At 42.0% G+C, this 22,852-nt stretch overlaps 1 protein-coding gene and 1 long non-coding RNA gene across 4 annotated transcripts in view; one reads left to right on the top strand and one right to left on the bottom strand.

Annotated features, from left to right (window-relative positions):
• Positions 1-12,804, top strand: part of LOC128095239 (lysosomal Pro-X carboxypeptidase-like) — a 53,097-nt gene extending 40,293 nt beyond the window's left edge. For all 3 annotated transcript variants that reach the window (XM_052714058.1, XM_052714060.1, XM_052714059.1), the window contains 3 exons: positions 5,982-6,146; positions 8,202-8,389; positions 11,781-12,804. In XM_052714058.1, the coding sequence (XP_052570018.1) occupies positions 5,982-6,146; positions 8,202-8,389; positions 11,781-11,997 (570 nt within the window). In that variant the 3' untranslated portion in view covers positions 11,998-12,804. The remainder of the gene's footprint in view (positions 1-5,981; positions 6,147-8,201; positions 8,390-11,780) is intronic.
• Positions 1-22,852, bottom strand: part of LOC128095243 (uncharacterized) — a 103,702-nt gene that overhangs the window by 17,182 nt on the left and 63,668 nt on the right. The window lies entirely within an intron of this gene.

The raw sequence follows: 22,852 nt of genomic DNA, 5'->3' as shown, positions 1-22,852 counted from the left end.
CATCTGTGTTTCATATATGAGAGAAAACATGGAGCACATTTCTGAGTTTAATTTATTACTCTAAACATGACTCCCAGGGACTGGAGAGATGGCTCTGCAGTTAAGAGCACTGACCGCTTTTCTGGAAGACCTGGGTTCAATTCTCAGTACCTACATGGCAGCTCACAACTGTCTGTAACTCCCGTTTCAGGGGATCTGACACCTATACCAGACATGCATGTGGTGCATAGATATACATGCAGGCAAAACACTTATATGCATAAAATAAGATATAAAATAAAAAATGACTCCCTGTTCTATTCAGTTTCCTGGAATGTCATGATTTCATTTTTTCCTGAATAGAATTGTGTATTATTTATAAATGCCACGTTTTTTCTACCATTCTTCTGTTGATGGGCATGTAAGCAGGTTCATTTTTCTAGACATTATGAATAGGGTAGCAATTAATAGGAATGTACATGTATCTTTGTGGTATACTGCCTTAGCATCTTTCGGATATTTAGCCCAGAGCGATAGAGCCGTAGGTCTATTTTGGGTGGCTTCCTTACTGATTTTCCTAGTGTCTGTGTTAGTTTCTGTTCTTGCCAGTAGTATATAAGAGTTCCTCCGTCCCCACATCCTCACCAGCATTTGTTGTCATTTGGTCTCTTGATGACAGCCATTTGGTCTGGGGCGAAATGAAATCTCAAAGCAGTTTTAATTTGCATTTTCTTGATGACTGAGGACGTCAATACTTTTTCAAGTGTTTATTGGCCATTTGTCTTTCTTTCTTTCTTTCTTTCTCTTTCTCTCTCCCTCCATACCCTCTTCCTTTCTTCCTCCTCTTCTTCCCTTCTACCTCTTTCTTTGCTTTAGTGTGCATGCCTTCTTTCACCTCCAATTTTGTTAGCTTAATAACCTCTCTCTTTTCTTTGTCCAGTTTGGCTAGGTGTTTTGTCAATCTGGTTTATATTTTTTTCTCTAAGAATCAAATCTTGATTGATTCTGAGCTTTTCTTTTACTCTCTCTCTCTCTCTCTCTCTCTCTCTCTCTCTCTCTCTATATATATATATATATATATATATATATGCATTTATATATAATATATTATATATATAGCTTAATTTGAAAGTTTTAAATCCACAGAACATTGGTAAAAATAGTTCCATAAAAGTTGATATGCCTTCAGCATGACCAAACAACTATTAACATTTCCAGTATTTTTTATTATATTTTTTATTTTTTGAGACTATAATTTATCATTTCCCTCTTTCCCTTCCCTCTTTTCAACTTCTCCCATGTATTCCCCTCTTTGCTCTCTCAAATTCATGGCCTTTTCTTCACTTGTTGTTGTTGGGGTGTGTGTGTGTGTGTGTGTGTGTGTGTGTGTGTGTGTGTGTGTGTGTGTATGTTCCTAAATATATAAACATAATGTTTTCAGGGCTGACCATTTCATTTTGGATAACCAATTGGTATGCTTTTCTCTGTTGAAGACTATTTCTCTTGCTCTCAGTATTTGTTTTTCCGTCCTTCCTTGTGACACACACACACACACACACACACACACGAGCCATTTGATTTCTTCTTTTGAAGTGTGCTAGTTACTTTTCTTATTGCTGTGACTAAATCCCTGACAAGAAGCAATGTAACTAAGGAGGGCTGTATTTCGCCTTACATTCAAGGGGATATAGTTCATCATGGAGACACGGCAGCGGCTGGTCACACGGCATCTTCACCAGGAAGCTCTCATTCTCCTTTTTAATTCAGTGTAGACCCCAGCCTCTGGGATGGTGCTGCTTGTATTTAAAGTGGACCTTTATCGGGGACTAGGGGGGTCCAGCCCCTCGATAGTCCCCTCCCAGGGTCCGGGAAGAATCTACTACCAGCTGATAGTTAATCTTTGATGAAAAGAAATGAATCTATGTACACGAGACTCCTAGTTCATACACTTTATTAATTCTATGGTAGTTCTCTCTCTACACAGCTTCTATTCTTCTCTCATGTCTAGCTCCTTTCTTGTTTGATTTCTCTATATTTATCTACTCTCCCCCTCTAGGTTCTATCTTAATTCCTTCATCTAGTTCTGTCCCTTCTAGGTTCTCATCTATCTAGTTCTTTCCCCTATCAGCTCCTCTTCTGTCTCCTTCTCTCTCATCTGGCTCTTCCTCATCTTGTTCTTCTCCATCGGGCTCTTCCTCAGCTTCCATCTCGTTCCTCTAGTCCTCTCTTTTAGCCCTTCAATCTAGTTCTTCCCCATCTCAGTTCGTTCCTCTCAAGTTCTTACCCATCTAGTTCTTCCATTCTCTTTTCTCTTCTCTCCCTCTGCCCTGGAAGTCCCGGTATATAAAGGGAGGGTCCAAGCTAAATTGTGTAAAGCTATTAACGCCCACCTCTCTTAGGCCGTGTTTCCTTGTGGAATTTACCTTAAGTCAGGAGACTTGCCTGTGGGCTGCTATCATTGTTAGTCCTTGAAAGTTGGATGCCCCCCTGGGTGGTGTCTCCTTGTGGAATTTAAATCAGAAGACTTGCAAGTGGGCTGTTATCATTGTTATCCTCGGAAGTTGGGCGCCCACCTGGGTGGTGTTTCCTGTAGTCCTTGAAAGTGGCTAAGGGAGATAATCTGATTCAGAGAAAGCCTTTCCTGAGGCTGTTCTCCAAATACCTGGAATGTGTATGTCCAGAGAGTGATCAGTCCACACTATTAGTCCTTCTTAGGGAAAAGTCAATTGGGAAAACTACGAAGGCACACATGATTTTCATAACAGAATACAGCTGATATATAACAAGCCAAGTAACACCAAAAGCTCCTTGGGATTTGGCTTCCTCTGGAGAAATTCCTTGATCCCTCCAGGTAGTGACTTTGCCATAACCAGCTGAGTTCTTATGATATATTCCTGCGGCCTGCAGCAGACCTTCTTTTTTCAGTGAAACCTTTCTGGAAGCACCTCCTATCCCTAGCCAAAGATTTGTTTCCATGGTGATTCTAGACCTAATTAAGGTGACAATGAAGATAAACCTATAAGATGAATTGCTAAATGGTCTTATTAATAAAAAACCTGGAGCCAGATATTGGGGTAAAAACTGAGAGATCAGGGAAGCAGAAAGAAACCAGCCACTAGTGGTTCTCACCACTAGAAATCCTCAGCCAAAGAGAGACCTACTTCCCGTATACCCACACCTATGTGCCTTTCTGTCCCTGCCCTCTTACTTCCTCTCTCCGCCCAGGTACATCACTTCCTGTCTGTCTGTACATACCTCCAGACCCCTATGGATAACTAGTGCTGGGATTAAAGGCTTGTGCCACCACACCTGACTCTGTTCCCAATGTGTCCCTGAACTCACAGAGATCCAGATGAATCTCTGCCTCCGAATGCTAGAATTAAAGACGTGTGCTACCTGACTTCTATGTTTAGTATAGTGGCTAGCTTTTTTCCTCTGATCTTCAGATAAGCTTTATTGGGGTGCACAAATAAAATATCACCACATAAACCACCACAGATGATTGTCTGTATTTCATTGGCATATGTAATAACCGCCTTCTTTCACCTCCAATTTTGTTAGCTTAATAACCCTCTCTCTTTTCTTTGTCCAGTTTGGCTAGGTGTTTTGTCAATCTGGTTTATATTTTTTTTCTCTAAGAATCAACCCTTGATTGATTCTATGAGTTTTTCTTTTAGTGTCCATTTCATTAATTCCTGCCCTGATCTTTATTATATCTTGCTATCTGCTGCTTTAGGATTTGTAATACTCTCGTTTTTCTAATACTTAAGGTATGCCGTTACATTATTTGAGATATTTCTGATTTTAAAACATAAGCTCTTGTGTAGGACCACCTAGAACTGCCTTAGTTATATCCTGAAGGTTCTGGTTAAGTTGTGTTTTCTTTTTCATTTGATTCTAGTCATCCACCCACTAGTCATCCACAAGTATAATGTTCTCCCTCTATGTATTTGTGTAGTTTCTCTTGCTATTGATTTCTAGTTTTACTGCACTATGATCTGGTAATATGTAAGAAATTATTTTGAATCTTTAATATTCACTAAGATTGGGTCTGAAGCCTAGAAAATGGTACTTTTAGAGAAGATTTCATGGGAGGTAAGAACACTGTATTTGTTAGATGGAATAGTCTATAAATTTATGTTAAGTCCATCTAATCGGTGGTGTAATTGAACTCTGAGGCTTCTTTGGTACTTTTTAGTTTGGAGAGGCTGTCTCAACATGGGGGGCGCAAGAGAGATGGCTCTGTGATTAAGAATGCGTATTGCGCCGGGCGGTGGTGGCGCACGCCTTTAATCCCAGCACTCGGGAGGCAGAGGCGGGAGGATCTCTGTGAGTTCGAGGCCAGCCTGGTCTACAGAGTGAGATCCAGGAAAGGCGCAAAGCTACACAGAGAAACCCTGTCTCGAAAAACCAAAAAAAAAAAAAAAAATGCGTATTGCTACATCAAACCATTCAAGATGTAGAAATGTAGAAATACACTTTGTTCCTAATGATCATGAGACTGAAAATGGCATAACTATTCTAGAATGAGGTGGAAAGTGAAAAATCATTTCGGGTAAGTACAGAAATAAAAAATGAGTGAGATGAAGGAGAGAAACGAGGAAGGGAAAAAATAGAGGGAAAGTAAAGTTAAATCAAAGAATGGAAAATGAAGTAATGGAGAAAAATGTCATGGTGGGAAGAGAAAAGGGCAAGAGCCTTGTGACAAGAACAGGATGAAGGGAACAAAGGGGAAAAACAGGAAGAGGTTTTCCAATAACAAAAAAGTTTAAACAAAACAAAATTAAGTAAATATAAGAAGGGAAATAAAAATTTTAAAAATTAGAATGTTTTTCAAAAACAAAAAGTAAAATTCAGAGTATACTGAAAGTAGAGAGTAAGGGAAGAAGGAAGCATGGCAGCAAAAAGTGACAGAAACTATGGAAAAGAAAAAATATTGTCCAATAGTGAAAACAAGTAGATAAATATAAGAAAGGAATAACAAAAGCTGTAAAAATGCAGTGAAGTAATAATTGCACTGAAAATGAACAAAAGGAAAACCACAAAGATAAACACAACAACAGAAAAAAAGAGAGAGAATGCAAACAAAAAACAATTAGAAAAAAAGATGAAATATTGGATGTTATGTGGTGAGATCCTGTCTTAAAAAAAAAAAAGTAATAAGGCAGTGTGTGGTGGCCCATGTTTGTAATCCCATTGTCAAGGAAGTGGAAACAGGTGACCCCCTGGCTTGATGACAAGCCTTGATGAGTCCCAGGCAATGAAACAAGGTGGATAACACCAAAGGAATGACACCCAAGGTTGCCCTTTGACCTACACTTACACATGTACGTCCACATGCATGCACGAATACGTGTGCAAATGAAATTTTCAAAAATTTTGCATTCTTATAAAAATACAGTCCTTCACTCAGCAAAGATTTAGTTATTAGAGACTTTGCTAAGCACTGAGGGAGACATTCTGAAATCAGAGGCAAGCACGAGAGTATTATAGAGGCTGGGATCAAAACAGGTACAGAGTGCAGTGAAGCACAGGGAGGGGCGTGGTCTAGCTCTTCCAGCCTGGGAAACACATGCAGGGATGACCTCAGAAAGGAGGGGGTAGTTCCGGTGGGTGTTAGAAAGGATGAGTTGGCCAGCCATTCGTAGATTTAATGAGTGGGCAAAGAGATGTGTGGAAAGAGGGAAAGCACGTGGTGTGGTAGAGAATGATTTTACTGGACACTGGAGCAAAGGCATTGAAGAAGGAGCTAAAAGAGATGGGGAGCACTTTGCATGCCATGCATTTGCATGCCATTCATTTGGCATTTATTTCGCTACCCTATGGAAAATGTTAAAGTTTTTTTTCCTTGAGAGAGGGAGTTATTCTTCAGTGGTAGAAATTGTTAAGCGATGTATTAAGATGTTTATCAATGTTTTATGATAAAATTGAGATACTAGTTCTTCTTTGTTATTAAACTAATTTTCTATTCATATCTGATTCTTCCCATGTTTTCCTCCTAGGTAGTGTGCCAGTATTTGGAAAATTCTAATGTATCTGATACAGTGCTCCTGCAGAATATTTTCCAAGCTCTGAATGTATATTATAATTATTCAGGCCAAGCAAAATGCCTGAATATTTCACAAACAGCTACTAGCAGACTAGGCTCCATGGGCTGGAGCTATCAGGTGAGCATGCATGACTTCCCCGACTCCTTTGCTTTTTGCTGGTACCTTTGCTTTTTACTGGTACAATTGCATGGAATGCTATTGCTAACTGGAGGTCCAGCCTCCAGGCAGCACTAGGGTATGCAAAAATATCCACGAATGCAGTGAGGGCTAAACCTTTTCTATCTGAAGGAAACACTCACTTTCTGATGGTAACTTTCTCTTTTACTTCATCTTAAAAAATCTTCTCTCTGAAAGTCTGTCACCACACAACCACATCTCTTTACATACAGCTATATATCTCTCTTTACACATAAACATCTCAAAATCTTTCTGAAAATCTTTTCATCTCCACATAGCTATGTTCTTTACATACAGCTATATATCTCTCTTTACATAATACATCTCTCTCCTGCACATCTCTTTTTTTATATAGCTCCATATCTCTCTTCTACACACATTTCTTCTCTCTACTCTGTTACATTCCTTCATATATTACTGCATCATTCATTCACTCTCTCACTCATTCACTCTCTCACCTTTTTCTTCGCATTCAGCTACATCTCTCTTTCAGCACATACATACACACACACCTCTCTCTCACACTCACTACCCTCTAACAGCCAGAGTCTGGGCAATTATATGTTGCATTTTCAGGGTCCAACCCATTCTCATAACACATAAGTCACCCAGTTTTTCTCAGGCTAGGGAGATCACACTGACCAGCCAGTGAGTAACACTTGGCTGTGCATGTAGCTCTTTCCTAGACAGAAAGTACCATTGAAATTCAGGACTTAAAAATAACAGTTAGTTGGCTGAACCTTGGGATTGGGAGTATGTGCAGAAAGTCCATTACTGAAGAGGGTTATGTCTACCAAAGTTGCTTCAAGTCTGACTTTGATTCGGCAATAAACACCTGGGAGTTTGTCCTGTGTATTCCTCTCCAGAGGCAGCCAGTTTGCTTTGAATTTGTTCTGAAGTCTAAAATTGGCTTTCTTTGTGACTGAGAATACTGTTACTTTCCTATGTCAGTTATGAAAAATATTCTGGTATTATTTCTATTCGTCAGAATTGTACAGCTTAAGCAGAAATCATATTCCTGACCATCCACAGCTATGTGTACCCAAAGATGGATTATTTTCTTGAGATAAACACACAGGCAGTGGGAAAAAATACCCAAAGCAATTCTTAAGGAAAAAATGCAGTGGCACATAAGAGAAATTACAGACAGTGACCCATGGCCTTGCCAAGTGGGGCTCCCCATCAGAGAGTTATTTGTCTGGTGGGTCGACCTGTTGAATACTAGTTGTCACCTGCTGTATACTCCCACAGCCTCTGGTAAAGCCATTGCTACTAACAACTCTCAGCATAATATACTACCACTCATTTTGCTATCTAACTTTCAACCAAGTCTGGCCACTGTGAAATTGCAGCATGACCCTCTCCCTCCTTCTCCTCCCTCCCTCCCTCCCTCCCTCCCTTCCTTCCTTCCTTCCATCCATCATCAGCAAATATATAATGAATGATCATTGATCACAATCTCTTATGTTTCAAATATATAAAAATAAATAATTTCTATGATTTTACCATAAAATGCAGCCTGATGAGAAAGACAGATAAATTAGCACTGTAATAGACCTAGACAAGTCCTGGAAAGGAGGAACTGTGTGGCTGTATGAAAGAAGGGGAGTTTAACTCGACTCTGAGTCTCCATTCTGTCACCTGCACAGTAAGATGGCCAGGGTTGTCCTGAAGGTTAACTATGATCAAAGTCATGAAAGAAGGCTCTTTGCAGAAGAAACAAAGAAAGAGAGAAAGGAAGGAAGGAAGGGAGGGAGGGAGGAAGGAAGGAAAAAGGAAGGAAGAAAACAGTACTAACTTCTGTGAATTTTCAGCCATGTCTTTTTATGAGAAATAAGGGGTTGTGTGGCAGGGAAGTTGGGGGTGGGGTGGGGGCTGGGGCTTGATTACAAGTTCATACCCTAGTTCTATGACATAGTAGCTGAATACATTGGCATCATTTATTCTCATTTCACCACGTTTTCCCTTTGTTTCCTTTCCTGCTTTCCTTTTCAGTCCTGCACAGAAATGGTCATGCCCTTTTGTACCAATGGTGTCGATGACATGTTTGAACCTTATCTGTGGGACTTGGAGAAATTTTCCAATGAATGCTTTCAGCAGTGGGGTGTGAAACCACAGCCTCATTGGATAACTACCTTGTATGGTGGCAAAAACATCAGTTCACACTCGAACATCATTTTCAGGTGAGCTTGTTGGTTGATGGAGACACTTGCAGAATGGCTGAGAAAATACAACTAGGAAAATGCTAGGTAGTAAAGTAACATAGAATACAATAGTGATGCCATTCCACTTTGCTACTGAGCACAGACACAGATAGGTATTCGGTAAGCATTTGGTGAGTAGCTGAGGACTTGATAAATAGTAGCTGTTACAGTCCTACTTTGGCAATTCTTTTCAGTGCATGGTGGTTTTCTTGGGAGGATTTGTATTTTCTAAAACCCATAGATTATTTCTCCAGTGATGATTCTCAGTTATTTAAGTATAAATTCAGAAGAGACCCCATGAAGAACTGGTTAACTAACATCATTTCCCAGGCAAATTAACTATTGCCAGTGATTAAGTGAGGCTGGTTGTTGGGAATTTTACCCAGGAAAATAGTATATAGATTTAGATTTCCCATGACTGGTGTAGCTTTCCTGTGTCTGAACTGAGAAATTCAAGTCCATGTGCAGGCGGGGTCTCTCAGCAACTCCAAACACTGTTGCTAAGTCACCAGGTGCTTCAGATGACCTTTAAATCAGATGCAGTTTGCTCCTCATGTGGCTGCAGGGACTTCTTTGTCTTGCAAATACTGGAGCATTTCCTGTCTGGGTTGAGCTTATTGGAAAATGAAAAAAGGAGAAATTTGTATACTTAAGAGAATGCATCTTCTGTGTGGTTTATGTGAACATTTGTCCTGTATTATGACTTCTGTTGGGCATGGGAGTTTTCCTCTTTGCTTTACTTGTAGTCAAACAAACAAAAGTATATACTTAGAGTAATTGTTTCCCTAGAATTCTACATTAACCTGCAGTTAAAATACTACTTTTTTTTAAAGTCTAAGTATATAATAATAGGACAGGGAATTTAAAATTGTATTTCAAATACAGATATAGTCAATATACCTGAATATTTATTTTATACATTTGTCTAGAAAGAATTGGTTGATGGGGTTGAGAGAGAGTTCAATGTGGAAAATATTTCCTGTGCAAGTGAGAGGATCTGAATTCAGATCCTCGGCACCACATAAAACTGGGCATGGTGGTGCATGCCCATTACCCTAGTTGTGGTGGGGCTGGGTTGGTATAGGACACATCTCTGGTTAGTCAGTCTAGCCAAAATAGGGCACTTCAGGTTCAACGAGAGAGCCTGTCTCAAAAGAGTAAGGAGAGGTACAGAAGAAGAGCCCTAACATTGACTTCTGGCCTCTGCACACATAGGCTCATGCCCCCCACACACACATGTTACACACATGCTCTTGCCACAACACTCATGTACACATGTTGATTGAATTAATGCTTTGACTAAATTTCTGAGAAATACTTCACGTCTATTTTTATTATTATTTTATCCCTTGGTGACATTAATGTTTCTCATCCTTGTATAATACGATAGTATTATAACAATTTGGTGTTTGTAGTGTTTTATACTTTGTGCTATATATAGTATATATAGTTAGTGCCACATATATGACTTAGTTTGGGCCTCTCAATTTTTGTAAATTTTTTTCTTTTTCTATAGTACACATGAGAATTGAGGTTCTCATAGGTCCTTACTGAAAATTATGCACGTAGTGAGGATATGAAACTTGTATTTGCTGACTTGGTTCATTGTTCTTCTCACTGCTACTCACAGCTAAAGGCATGCGATTGCACCAACGCGCATGCTCACATGCAAGGGCATAAGGGTAGGGTAGAGGAGGTAAGTATGGGTTGAGATTAAAAAAACACTAAAGACTTTTCAAAAAAGCTATGTGGAAACTTACTACTATAAAAGCTTACACACACACACACACACACACACACACACACACACACACAAAATAATAATTAAGAGTTTCCCTATATTTGGGCAACAATGCCCCTGCTACACGTCAAAGTCTAACTAATAAAAAGCCCAATGCCAGGAATTAGTTAATTATTTTGGAGTTGTTGGCGAGGTCCCACAGACCCCCCAAACATTAACAGGCTATTGCCATCGCTCTTGGTTACCCTCCAGAACTTGATGGTAAGATACCACATACTTGAGTAATAGAACATGGCAAAATCAAGCTGTATGGACCTGGAAGCTTCATCCCTACTGGCTAGCCATCATAATGCTGGAAGGTGCTATACAAGCCACTAGAGGAAGAAAGCCATCATCAGTCATACCTGGCTATGAACCCTGTGAGCTACAGTGATGCCTGGGTAGGCAGGACATGCCCAATGGTGTAATGGTGGCACAAACATCATGGGAGTTACCAGCCACTTTCTCATTGGATTTAAGGCCGATTCCACAAGGTGAAACCCATACCCAGCACCATTATCAGCTAAGAACCTATGTTAGACAGGTCATAGACCCTCAGGAAGAACCTACTACTGCTAAATAGACATCATATTAAACCAACTCCTGATGACTTGTCATATCATTATTCCCATAGATTAATGTGTCTCTCAACTCTTATCTAAGTATATTCCTTTCAATAGGAAGACATTTTATGTTCTCAAATTGGGAAGGATAACACATATATGGTTTTTTGAGAGAAGGTTTCATGTAGTATAGACTTACATTGAACTTGTTATGTAACTACGGAAAACCTTGAATTCCTGACCCTCCTTCTTCCACTCTTCCAGTGCTGGTATGCAGGTGTGTGCAACCATGCCCAGCAATAACCTTTTTAAGGTAGTATTTTGAAGGAAGCTCTTTGAATCTCTCCATCAACTTATCTAGTCACTGTCCCTTGCAGCTACTAAAAGCCAGACAGAAAAACACCTACAGGGGTCTATGTACACAGGTATTTTCCAGTGACAACCACAATGTAAAATTTAAGAGTATTTTTAGTACTTCTAGAACTTGGGCTACATGGTACCTGTGAAGTCTGCACAATGAAGACTGGGGAGTGCAGGCAAGGAGAAGGGAGTTATTCATGGGTTGATACCTTTATTAGGACCAAAAGGGGAAAAAAGTGATCATCTTAATAGAAAATTTCCCAAATGATATATACAGGTGGCCTAACAATACATGAAAAGATGATCAATATCAGTTGGGTCTGTGTGTGAAAATCAAGACCACAGTGAAGACTGACATGTAGTGGTAAAGTTCTCCTCTAATCCCAACTTAAATCCACAATGAAAATGAATCCAACTCCTATGTTGCTAATGGTAGTATAAAATAGTGAAGCTGCTTTGGAAAATTTTTTGGCAGTTCATGAAGAAGTTAAGTGGTATCACATGTCTTAGAAATTCTATACTCGGGTATACTCAGAGGAAATTAAGATGTACATATACATGAAACCTTGAAAGTGATAGTGTTCAAATGAGTAATGCTCACAAGATCCAAAAGGTAGAAGAAACACTATTAAGGTCTATTAATTTTTCTTTTTCCCCTCATCTGCAGCAACGGTGACTTAGACCCGTGGTCAGGTGGTGGAGTGAACAAAGACATTTCAGATACCCTGGTGGCTGTCTACATCCCCCAAGCGGCCCACCATTTAGATCTTCGAGCCAACACTGCCTTTGATCCTTCCGCTGTGCTGTCATCTCGCTTACTGGAAGTTAAATACATGAAGACATGGATCGAAGATTTCTACAGAAATGCCAAATGGCAGCCCTGAGAAACTTTTAAGGAATAATTTTTTACTTTCTTCTTTTATGTTCACTAAACTCACATACCCATTCACTTTGATTTTTTTATATGTAATTACTTTCCCTCATTTGTCATTGTATTTGTTGGGCCAAGGTCAAGACAGAAGAGCGTGACAGGGGTGGGCGCAGCCATCCCACCCAGGTGACTGCTCCGTCCTCACTGCCTTTGTGCCATCTCCAGGAAGAATGCCATCCTGGCAGCTCTGATGTCATCAGAACTGGCATGGTTCCTGACTGTCTTTCACCAGAGGGAGAGCCACTTTTCTCCCAAGCGGGGATGTCTCCTCGGTTTTGAGATGGAAGTCTCTCTGGCCCATTGTAAGCCCCCATTCCTGCCACAAAAGGAAAAGCAGAAGCTGGATTAAAAACGCTGCAGCTGCAGCTGGTGGGCTGTGTGATGCCAGTCCAGGAAAGGGCCGCTTCCTGTGAGCTCCATGACTGCCTTTGAACTGCAATAAAGAACAGGGCAGACCTACCTGTGTGTTGCTCCCATCTCGTCCAGCTGTTGGGAAGGCAGTGTGCCTGGGCTGGCTGCTTTCGGGAAGTCCTTTCTTTTTCTCTTTCCCCTTGGCAGCCTTCCTTAGTTCTGGGATATTTGCCACCGTTCTGCAGCCAGGAGAAATCTGGCCTTCTCCTGCTCCGTTTCTCTTTGTTTCTAAGGTCAGTTTTGTGGTGATCTGGCTAAATTCTGTCAATTTAGGAACTCTGCTGCTTTTTACTTTAAAACTGAACAAATTCTGTTAATAAAAATCCTCTAAAAATTGACAAATAAGCTACTGAGAAAGTAGAATGTACTTCTGTTTATTTTGTAAAGGAATTTTATGTTCTAGTTACTGTTATTGCTATCTTTAGAGCCCTACGAGGCAGGGGCGGGGTGGGGGTGGGAGTGGGGACTTTCCTGTATGGCTTCCAGACAACAAGCAGAGTAATTCATGCAGGCAGCATATTTGACATTAATAAATGACGGACGGACCCTTCCCATTTCCAAGGGGTTGGAACTTTCAAGCAGTTCTCAAACTGAGACTTTTCTTCCAAAGGGCTCTTTGAGAGTAGGAAATACAGTTGAATCCACGCATTTCAGGGACACAAAGAGACTATGTTTCTTCTATGCAGAAAAATCCCTTCCACCTAATTTCTTATTATTTTCTCAGTCGTGTTCTGAGCGCATGTTTGGAAACATTTCTTGCTTTTTAAAAACTATTCCCAGACCTTCAACAAGGTTTTATTTTATTATTCCTTTTTTATTTTTGAGATTATAATACAATTACAACATTTCTCCTTTCCCTTTCCTCCCCCTAAACCCTCCCATATCCCCCTCCTTGCTCTCTTTTAAAATCATGGCCTCTTTTTTAAAAAAATTAATTATTATATATACACACACACACACATATATATTCCCAAATGCAACCTGCACAATCTGTATAATGTTACTTGTATGAATGTTTTCGGGGCTGACCATTTGGTATGGAGTAACCAACTGATGTGTTTTTCCCTGGGGAAGACTGTTTCTCCATCTCTCAGCTTTCCTTAGTTGTCTGTAGTTTTTTGCATAGGATGAGGCCTTGTGGGATTTTCCCATCCACTCTGGTGTCCTCCTTGTTCAACTCATGGTTATGCTTGGACAAGGTTTAATGGAGAACATTATTACTTTTATTTTAGGATTTTGGGCTTTTCCCCACAAAACCTTTTTACTAATTTGGAAGCTTTAAGATACTTTGACACTTGATGTTATCTTAGCTCTTAGGAGAAGTTAAAGTAGCAATTTCTGAAGAAATAAATTGCAAAACATTTTATACAAGTACAATTTGGTTCTACTTCTGTACACTCTGTATATATATAACAACAGCCTCGACCTATATTAACCTCCCTTATATGTTTGTTCTTAAGTTGAATTTTGAACAAATTGAAAGAGAATCAGAGTACAAAATAAGCCCTATTAAATCTTTATCCTAGGCGTGACAGATCCACCTGTAACCCCTGGTACTCAAGAAGCTCAGGCAGGAAGTTAGCTTTTGCCCAGGAGTTCAAAACCACTATAGACAACAAAGTGAGACTCCACTGTAGAAGCAAACAAACCAAAATTAATAATGTGACTGCTTTAACACATAGGGAATGGGAATCGCACAGAATTGGAGTGACTTTTTTAATCTCTTGTTACCTGAATTACCTAGATTCATTTGGAATAAATACATTTAGAGAACTTCTTTAGGGTATCTATAGAGCCAAGAGATTATAACTCTGGCCACAGAGCTAGTAAGTAGCAGTTGTATGATTCCATTGTTGAATAGTTCTACTTTTCCTTGTTTCCAAATTTGAGTTTCCTGCAGCAGAAAGGTACACCCCTCCCCCATTTCCACCCACTCCTTATCCTTCCACCTCAGCCTCTGTATTACTTTCTGCTTTTGTTGATGGACCCTCGCACTGAGTGAGTTTTCAGTCAGCCTTCCCAGCTCTGATTGCCCAGGGACTGGCTATGTAGCCAATGGTCATTTGCAAAGTCATTTCTACCTTGCTCTCTCTTCTCTCCTCTCTCCTCCTTCTCCCCTTTCCCTCTCTCTGAATGAGGGAAACGTGAGAATATAATTTTTTTTGTCTTGGTGCTTGATAAAATATGCACCCTCTCTGGGTGGTTTAAGCGGTTTAGGTACTTCTATAAAAGGAATCTTTTAATGCTAAAATTAATGTGATTATCTGAGTGTGAGAGGCCTATTCAAGGCTTAAAGAAAATCTGTTAGAATAGCTGAATGTATCTGCTTAATCCCCTCTCTCATGTGGCTGAACAATGCTCTGGGAAGCTATTGGTCCTTCTTTCTTCTAGTAAATGCCTGTCTCCAGAGGAAGGGGCTGTTTGCAGCTTTTGATAGCCTTATGTTTCACCTCCTCAGCTGCACAAAAACACAGGGGAAGCCTGGAGATGCCCAAAGCAGCGACAGATACCTGTCTCTTCTGAGGACCACGAGCAGAGCACGTGGTACAGGGTGGGCTTTTTCCTGGGCTTTCCTGGAAGTGAGGACTGTGGTTACCATGACGAATGGCATCTTGGAGAGCACTCTTCTCAGTAGTGGGTGGCAGAGCGTTTTCAGACATTTTAAATTCTCACACCTGAGTTGGAAGAAAGACTTAGCTACTCACTCCCTGTTAGGGTAGATGAGGAAGGGGAGCATGAGAAGGGAAAAAGTGACAGAGATATTATGAACTTGTCAAATTGCTCCATGAGTCGGTCACAGTTAAACATCGGCTCTCTCATTCATAAGCTAGAGATAAAACCTGTGACAGCACATACTTTTGAGAATTAAAATGGGGAATAAACATGAAAGCATAATGGTTAATCTGTGGCATTTATATGTGACATATGCTTTGGTTTTCATTTTATTTCATTTAAAATTTCAAATTCTTGTTCTAGAAATATACCTCCTTTTCAGATGTGTAATTTAATACAACAATTTTTTTTGAGTACATTTACGCTGAGCAAAATGCACAGATCTGGGAAACAGACTTGAATACCTGAAATTTAACAGGGTTACAGTCTTGTAAGGAGGAGGTAAGGAGATATAAAATATATCTTGAAAAATGCATATTGCAAGTGATTGGTATACTTTGGGTCATTACCAATAATAGCCAAGCCTTAGAATAGTGGTGGAACAGGATGCTTTGCTTGAGTTTCCTCATTCAGTCTGCAGCCATGGCAGGTAGTAACTCTTCTCATCCCGTTTCACAGGTGCCGCTGCTCAAGCACAGTCACTTTCTCCCAGGGTCATAGTTAGTAAGAGTTGGACCAAGATATTCAGTCCCTGTGACCTTAGTCTAACTTGCCCATCGTGCATCCCAAGTTAAGAAAGAATTCTTAGAGGAGGTGACCACAGGTAGGTTCCAGGGTAGCCTGGGAAGTGCAATGAGCACTCAGGAGGAAAGGCATTCCAGGAAGGAACAGCAAGGTTAAATTGCATTGTCAGAGAAGCGCTTGTGTGGGGAGCAGTGTGGAACAGTTTCAGATCAGCTGCATGGACATCTGGGGTGAGGTTGTGATGCTTAATAGCACTGTCAACTTGATTGGATTTAGACTCATCATGGAAACACAACTCTGGGTATGTCCATGAAGGTATTTCCAGAAAGCTTTAACGGAAGAGGCAAGGCACATTCTGAATGTGGGTGCCACCATTCCATGGGCCTGGGGGCCTGGGGCTGAATAAAAAGCAAAATGTCAGCTGAGCATAAATACTTGTCTCTCAGCTTTCTGTCTGTGTAAGCAATGTGATCAGTGGCCTTACCTCTGCTGCCCTGACTCCCCCACCATGATAGGCTGTACCCTCAAACTGAGCCAAAGCCAACCTACCCTTTCTCCCCTCTTTATCCCTCCCTCCTCCCTTCATCCCTCCCTCCCTCCTTTCCTTTGTTGCTTTTGTAGGTTGTCTTTATAGCAATGAAAAAGCATGCACAAGTTATAATTTCCCTCACTGACCTTGTGGAAGAAGTCAATAAAGTGTTTAATTAATAATCTGATTAACAGCTTATTTTTAATAACATGAATGGCAAGGTTGGAATGGTTGCCACCTTTATGGTGCAGAATCACAGAATATGCTCTCAATTGTAGATTCTAACCCTTTGAGGATGGGGCCTTTTAGGAGACAAAGGGCACAAATTTTCAAGAGGAAATTAGGCTGAGTACTTGTGAATGTTACCATCAAGATTATAAAGCAGTGTAACCAGACAACCCAGGAGTACTTGTGCATTTTAGGTGAATGATAGAGTTGATGTGAACATTAAATGAGAATTACAGAATCATCTTGAGATGCATTTAGAGAAAGTGGTGAGTTGAAAGGGGGAGAAATGTAACTAGTAATTCCAGGAAATGGGAATAGAGTCCTTTGCTCAGGCTCCAGGAACTGTCAGACATGGCAGGTTTCTTCAGTGGTACTACGTATTGTGTGTTTCAGCTGAGGCCAAACCGGAAATCAGGCTTGCCTAGGAGGCAGAACTCAGAGATGTCTTTCCTTGTCTATTCCTTAGTTTCCATTGGCTATATAAGGAAGGCCCAGAAGGCTGGGGCTGGTTCTTGTTTTCATCAGACTGACAATGTGAAGGTCAGGCCAGGCAGGAGGAGAGGCAACTGGAACAGAGTGGGATTAACCAGGTAATGTGAGATGGATTCTGTGGTCTACCAGAAGGGATGAGAACCTTCTGAACTGTTTCCCTGGCCACACTTCTGGACAGTGAAATCCAGTTGGCATACTATACCAAAGATAGGTGTTTTACATTGCTCTATCGACTTCTTCTGGGGAGGTCTCAAAATATTTCAGACAGTTCCTAGGTTTGACACAAATTGGTCAAACTCTGGGGCTCAGATTCTGTTTCTTTTCTTTTTCTTTTTTTCTTTTTTTTTTTTATTTCACCCAAGCTACTCATCATCCATTGGAGACTCTCCATAGGGCTCATATGATGGCTGTGCCAAGAGCTGGAGACGGAAGATGCTATATTTTCCCAATGTGGCTTTTCTTGGAGGGCCCTGGCAGAGGCTTTCACATTCTTTCAGAAGCCTGAGAACTTAGTTTGCTCTCCTCTGCTCCCACCATTCCCTGCTGCTTGCTGCCAGTATTAATAACACACAGGAGGCTTCACATCAGCATGGGGGCTGTGAGGATAATTATGGAGTGATCCAGGACCAACCAGTAAATTACTCCATGACCTGGGAATTTAGCAGGTTACCAGCTTCCCTCAGGCCTGCTCACTTTATTGCCTGCCCCTCCTGCTGCACTGATATTCATTTGTCTCGTTTCTATTCAGGTCATGACTCTTGTGATGACTTCTTCTTCTTCTTCTTCTTCTTCTTCTTCTTCTTCTTCTTCTTCTTCTTCTTCTTCTTCTTCTTCTTTTCTCCTTCTCTTCTTTCTCCTCCTCCTCCACTTCTTCCTTCCTTTATCCTTCTCCCTTCTTTCTTTTTCCTTCTCTTTTTCCTCCTTCTCTTCCTCATCCTTCTCTACCTCCTCTTCTTCCTTCTCCTCCCAAGTCTAAGAGGTGAGTAATAATAGCCCCTTTGAGGAGACTGCTTGTTAGGTCAATGGAATGGCTCTGGTGACATGGGAAGGGGACCTTTTTGAGCTTTGTGTTATTGCAATCATTCAGTGTTCATAGACATGCTAGCACCTGCCTTCCATGGTGCCCACCAACACATTTCAACCTTTCCTTTACAGATGCCACACTCTACTAACTTGTCTGTGCATGTAGCATAGCATAATGCGAAAGGAAAAGGCAGAGAAAGCTCTTGGATCACTCCCATCTCACCCTCTAGCTATCCCAGATGAGAGCAGCACACACTGTTTTCCCAATTGTGATGCTCTTGCTTGCACGTTTGAATACATGGTTCCCTTTATCCAGTACATTCTTTTCCTTTTTTCACACATTTATTCTCACCCTCCATATCTTTCCTTCAGTATTAGAATCTCCAGGAAGCCTCTTAGTTTGGGTAGTGCACATAGTCACACAATTTGTTTAGAAAGAATTACGGGCAGATGTATGATTACTGATTTGACTGGTTGGTTGGGGACTTGGAAACAATATGACTGAAAAACTGGTGAGAAAGACACCTGGGGAGGAGGTACATAACTAGATATCTCACAGTGAACAGCAGATGTGAAGACACTTGTGTCCCTGGTTAAATGTTCACCGACAGTCAGGAGAGGACTCCAATAATCAAGTATATAGGATGACCCTTTCTGTGCATAGAAGGTAGTAAATTCTTTGCCCAGCTGTCCCTGTCATTGTTTAATGGGCCCATAAGCAAAATGGTCATGGTGGCAGAGGTAGAAGTTATGAATGGGCTCGACAACATGGACTCCCATTCACCAAGGATGGCCTGGCTATAGATGCTGCTGAGCGTCAGATCTGTCAAAGAAGGCACCAATCCTTAAGGTGACCAGTCAATGACCTGGTGGCATAGGACCACTTCCATCATGGAAAAGACAATGCTTTATCTTGAATGGGATAGATACTTATTCTGGGTATAAATGTGCCTTTCCTACACATAATGCTTCTGTCAAAATTGCCACCCATGGGTATACAAACTGCTTTAACCTCTATTATGGTGTTCTGTGCAGCATTGCTTTTGACTAAGGAATGGACTTCATAGCCAAAGAAGTGTAGCAGTGGTCTCATGCTCATGGAATCCACTGATCTTACCATATTCCTTACAGCTCTGAAGCAACTGTCTTGATAGAACAGTGGAATGGTTTCATAATGACAGTCACAGTGCCAGCTGGATGCCAGTAATCTAGAGGACTGGAGAAGGTTCTCCAGAAGGCAGTGTATTCTTTGGATTGGAATTTAATATATTGTACTATTTCCCCCATAGCTAGGATGTGTGTGTCTAGAAACCAAGGAGTGAAAATAGGAATGAAGGGGTGAAAATAATTATCAACTAGCTAAATTTTTGTTTCTTATTCCTGTGACCTTATGTTCTCATGGCCTAGAAATATTGTTTGCAGAGGTGGGGAGGGTGTATGCTTCTACCAGGAGGCACAACCAAGATTCCATTGAACTGAAAACTAAGACCACCACCCCTTGGATACTGTGAGCTCCTGGTGCTTTTGAATCAACACACTAATAAAAGGAGTTACAGTACTGTTAGGAGTGGTGGTTCAGACTGTAAAGAGGAAATTGGGCTGCTTCTCTACCAATGGAGGTAAGAAAGAGTATGTCTGTAGTACAGGACATCTTTTACTGTATCTCATGGTGTCACGATGTCCTGTGACTAAAGTCAGTGGGAAACCACAATGGCCCAATCCAGGCAACATGATAAATGATTCAGATTCTTGACAAGGGAAGGTTTGAGTATACCCTCAAAAAACCACGATGAGGTGCTTGCTGAGGATGACAGTGTAGTAGAGAAGGGTGCCTTTGAAAGGACCAAGCAGATGCCATAGCAGGCTGCTCAGTCTTCTCTCAGAAATCAGGCCTCAATTTCAGTTTCCTGAGACTGAGCAAGCAGTCTCTGGGAGGGCCGTGAACAAAAGACATAGTCCTTGCGGTAGCTCCCTTTCTGCACGTACTCTGACTGCTCAAAGTTCATCCAGATGTTTACTGTCTGTGACCCCTCACCAACTTAGAGTTATGTGCATGAGTCAAGGACAGAGCCTGGACCACTGAACCAGCCCCCCCACAGTCAGTACGTGCTAGGCCAGCCAGCCCCTATGGCAGCTCAAGGACAAAGCCTGGGACTTGTGCCAGACTGCCCCCAAAATGATAGCTGTAACCCCAACCAGTAAATTCAAAGGTTACATACCCTCACCCAATTAAAAGAGAACAGAGATAAAAATAAACCAATCCGAGTTGCACCCGTGCAAAACCCCCAACCACCCCCAACCTCCCCCAACCGCCCTGAAGGGCTTGCGGTTTTTGCCTTTAAAAAGCTAGCCTCACAAAGAAAGAGCAACTCCTCCCTGCCTCACTGTATTGGGTGTAGGAATGAGTTCCCTATCTAGACTTGTATCTACAGAATAAACCTTGCTGTTGCATTCTGGACATCCAAGGTCTTCGGTGGTCTCTTTGGGGTCATGATCTGGGCATAACACCTTGATTTTTTTCTGTCAAATTGGCATAGACACAGGATCTGAGGGATGCTCTTCCCCTATTGGTGGAATGGCTATTCCATCTGTGAAGTGTAACTCTGGACCAGGTGATAGGCTAGAGTGAAGGACTCGGGGAAGAGGCCAGAAAGGGTAAGAACCCTCTTGGACAGGAGGAGTTGAGGGATTGAGGGTTGGCGAGAGGAGGAAAAAGGTGTAGAAGCATGTGCCATCAGGAAGGAAGGAGGGGGCACTGTTGATGATGGGATCTGCCATCTCTGGTGGAGGAAGGAAGATAGAGGCCTGGCAGGGTCTGCATGGAAGACCCAGCTACATCAGAAGGGATGAGTTGTGCGGGCAATGAGGAGGATGGGGTGACTGGAGAGCAGAGTACCACGGAACAGGTTAGGCGGGCGTAAGGGAGGCACAGAGCCGGAACAGCCTGCAGGAGAGCAGAGCAATCTGTTCAGCCTTGCTCCAGTTCCTTCTAACCGAGAGCGGCAACCCTGAGTCTCTTTCACTTCTCTTAGCTCACTTCCTCTTTTGTGAATAGAAATGACAATTATACATGGTGCATATGGTTGCATGCACATGGTGCATGTGGTTGAGTGAGGGAAGTCCCATTATGCTACCATGCCTGGTGATGATTGCCAGTAAATTGCCCTGGAGTCTTTATTGGTACGATTATCTAGGATTTGCTGAGAGCAGAGATGTTGCAATGTAGGCTAAGGCGGCGCTAACAGCTTGGCGTGTCAATGAAGCAGTCTTAAAGCCTGACCTGAAGGAGCGGTAGGCTTCCGGAAGCCATAGCTAATGATGGGGCGGAGCCCTGGCTGCACAGGGCTGACTTGGAGTATGGCCAAAAGAAGGTGGGCTGGGAAGAGGATAGATGGTGTGAGAGGGAACCAAGCTGCCTGATTTTGGGTTTCTCAAGAGAGTCTGCAGCCTGTAGTTGTGGACTGGGCAGGCGCGCGCTACTGCCGGTGGCCCTCTCACCCTGCCACCCGCCCTGCTGGCCAGCCTGAGCCATGGGCGGCCTGGCTTTCCGGCTTCTGCTCCTGCCTTTCCTGGCACCTGTGGCCACCACAGCTGTCAATCCAGCCCTAAGGGCCCTCGCCAGCCTAAATTTGCAAATCTTCCCGACATTCCAACCTGAGGAGGCCAATAACTACTCAATTTATTACTTCGATCAAAAGGTAATAGGGGTTGGGAGCTCAAGGTCCCACAATCCAACTACTGGATCGGCTGTTCTCAGAGGCCAGACACCAGAGCCCACCCTGAAACCTAGACTTCTTAATGCCTAGGACCTGTTCAGCCTTTCGCTCACAGTTTACAGAAGCCAGGCATTCAAATTTCTCCTCCCATGACCACTTACTTGATATCGCCCCTCCCCCACCAACGGAAATGTATTCTTTCCCAGTTCTGGAGGTCAGGCACCTAATACTTTAGATTTTTGCTCATCTGTAGCTGGCTGGCCACCACTAACCCTGCGCCCAGCAAAGGGCCTCAACCTGAACTCCCTTTACTTTCTCCAAATTCAAATTGCTGGGTGCCAGCCCTGGCTCCTAGCTTACCATGCCAATCATCCTTTGCACTGTGGCATCCCCAAACATGAATTCTAATGCCTTTACCTTTGAGATAATGCAGAATATTAATCACATCTTGAGTGCAGCCTGTCATCTTTGTATCATGTGCCATTTAGTAATTGTTTGACAGGATCTGTTTCCTTCTAATGCTGGACACCGGCAGCCTGGGCTCATAGTGGGACTTGAAGGTCTGTGGCCACATCTGAGGTGGATGAGTTCAGGTCTCTGGCCTATAACCTGAGTTCAGAGTTTCATGAAAAGCTTTAGGGATGCTTTGTGCTTGGCTTCAGGCATGGAACATGATCCCACACGTTTCTGCCTTTGTAAAACACTGGTGTGTTTTATACATCGCTGAGTAAATGAAGGACTCTTTGGGGGAACCAGCCCCAGGGGAAGACAGTGGGTAAGGGGTGAATGTTAGGAGACCCAGAACCCCCTCTCTCTCTGAACTCTTTTCATCAGGAACATTCTGCATTTATTCAGTTTATGGGCATGGGGTTGTCTGTTCAGCATCCTATTACTAAAGGTCAAACTGAGAGAAGACTGTTGGAACAGATAATCTCTAAAATCCCTTTGAGAATGATGAAAAGACGCTATAAGAAGAGAATGAAAAGGTAGAATCTGTTTCTACTTGTATTTCTTCATTATAATTTCCTTTGTCAGACACTTCATTCTTTAGA

The sequence above is a fragment of the Peromyscus californicus genome, unplaced genomic scaffold (genome assembly GCF_007827085.1).
Source record: "Peromyscus californicus insignis strain IS unplaced genomic scaffold, ASM782708v3 Scaffold_4__1_contigs__length_199733344, whole genome shotgun sequence".
NCBI lineage: Eukaryota > Metazoa > Chordata > Mammalia > Rodentia > Cricetidae > Peromyscus > Peromyscus californicus.
This window is presented reverse-complemented; position numbering and strand designations above follow the sequence as displayed.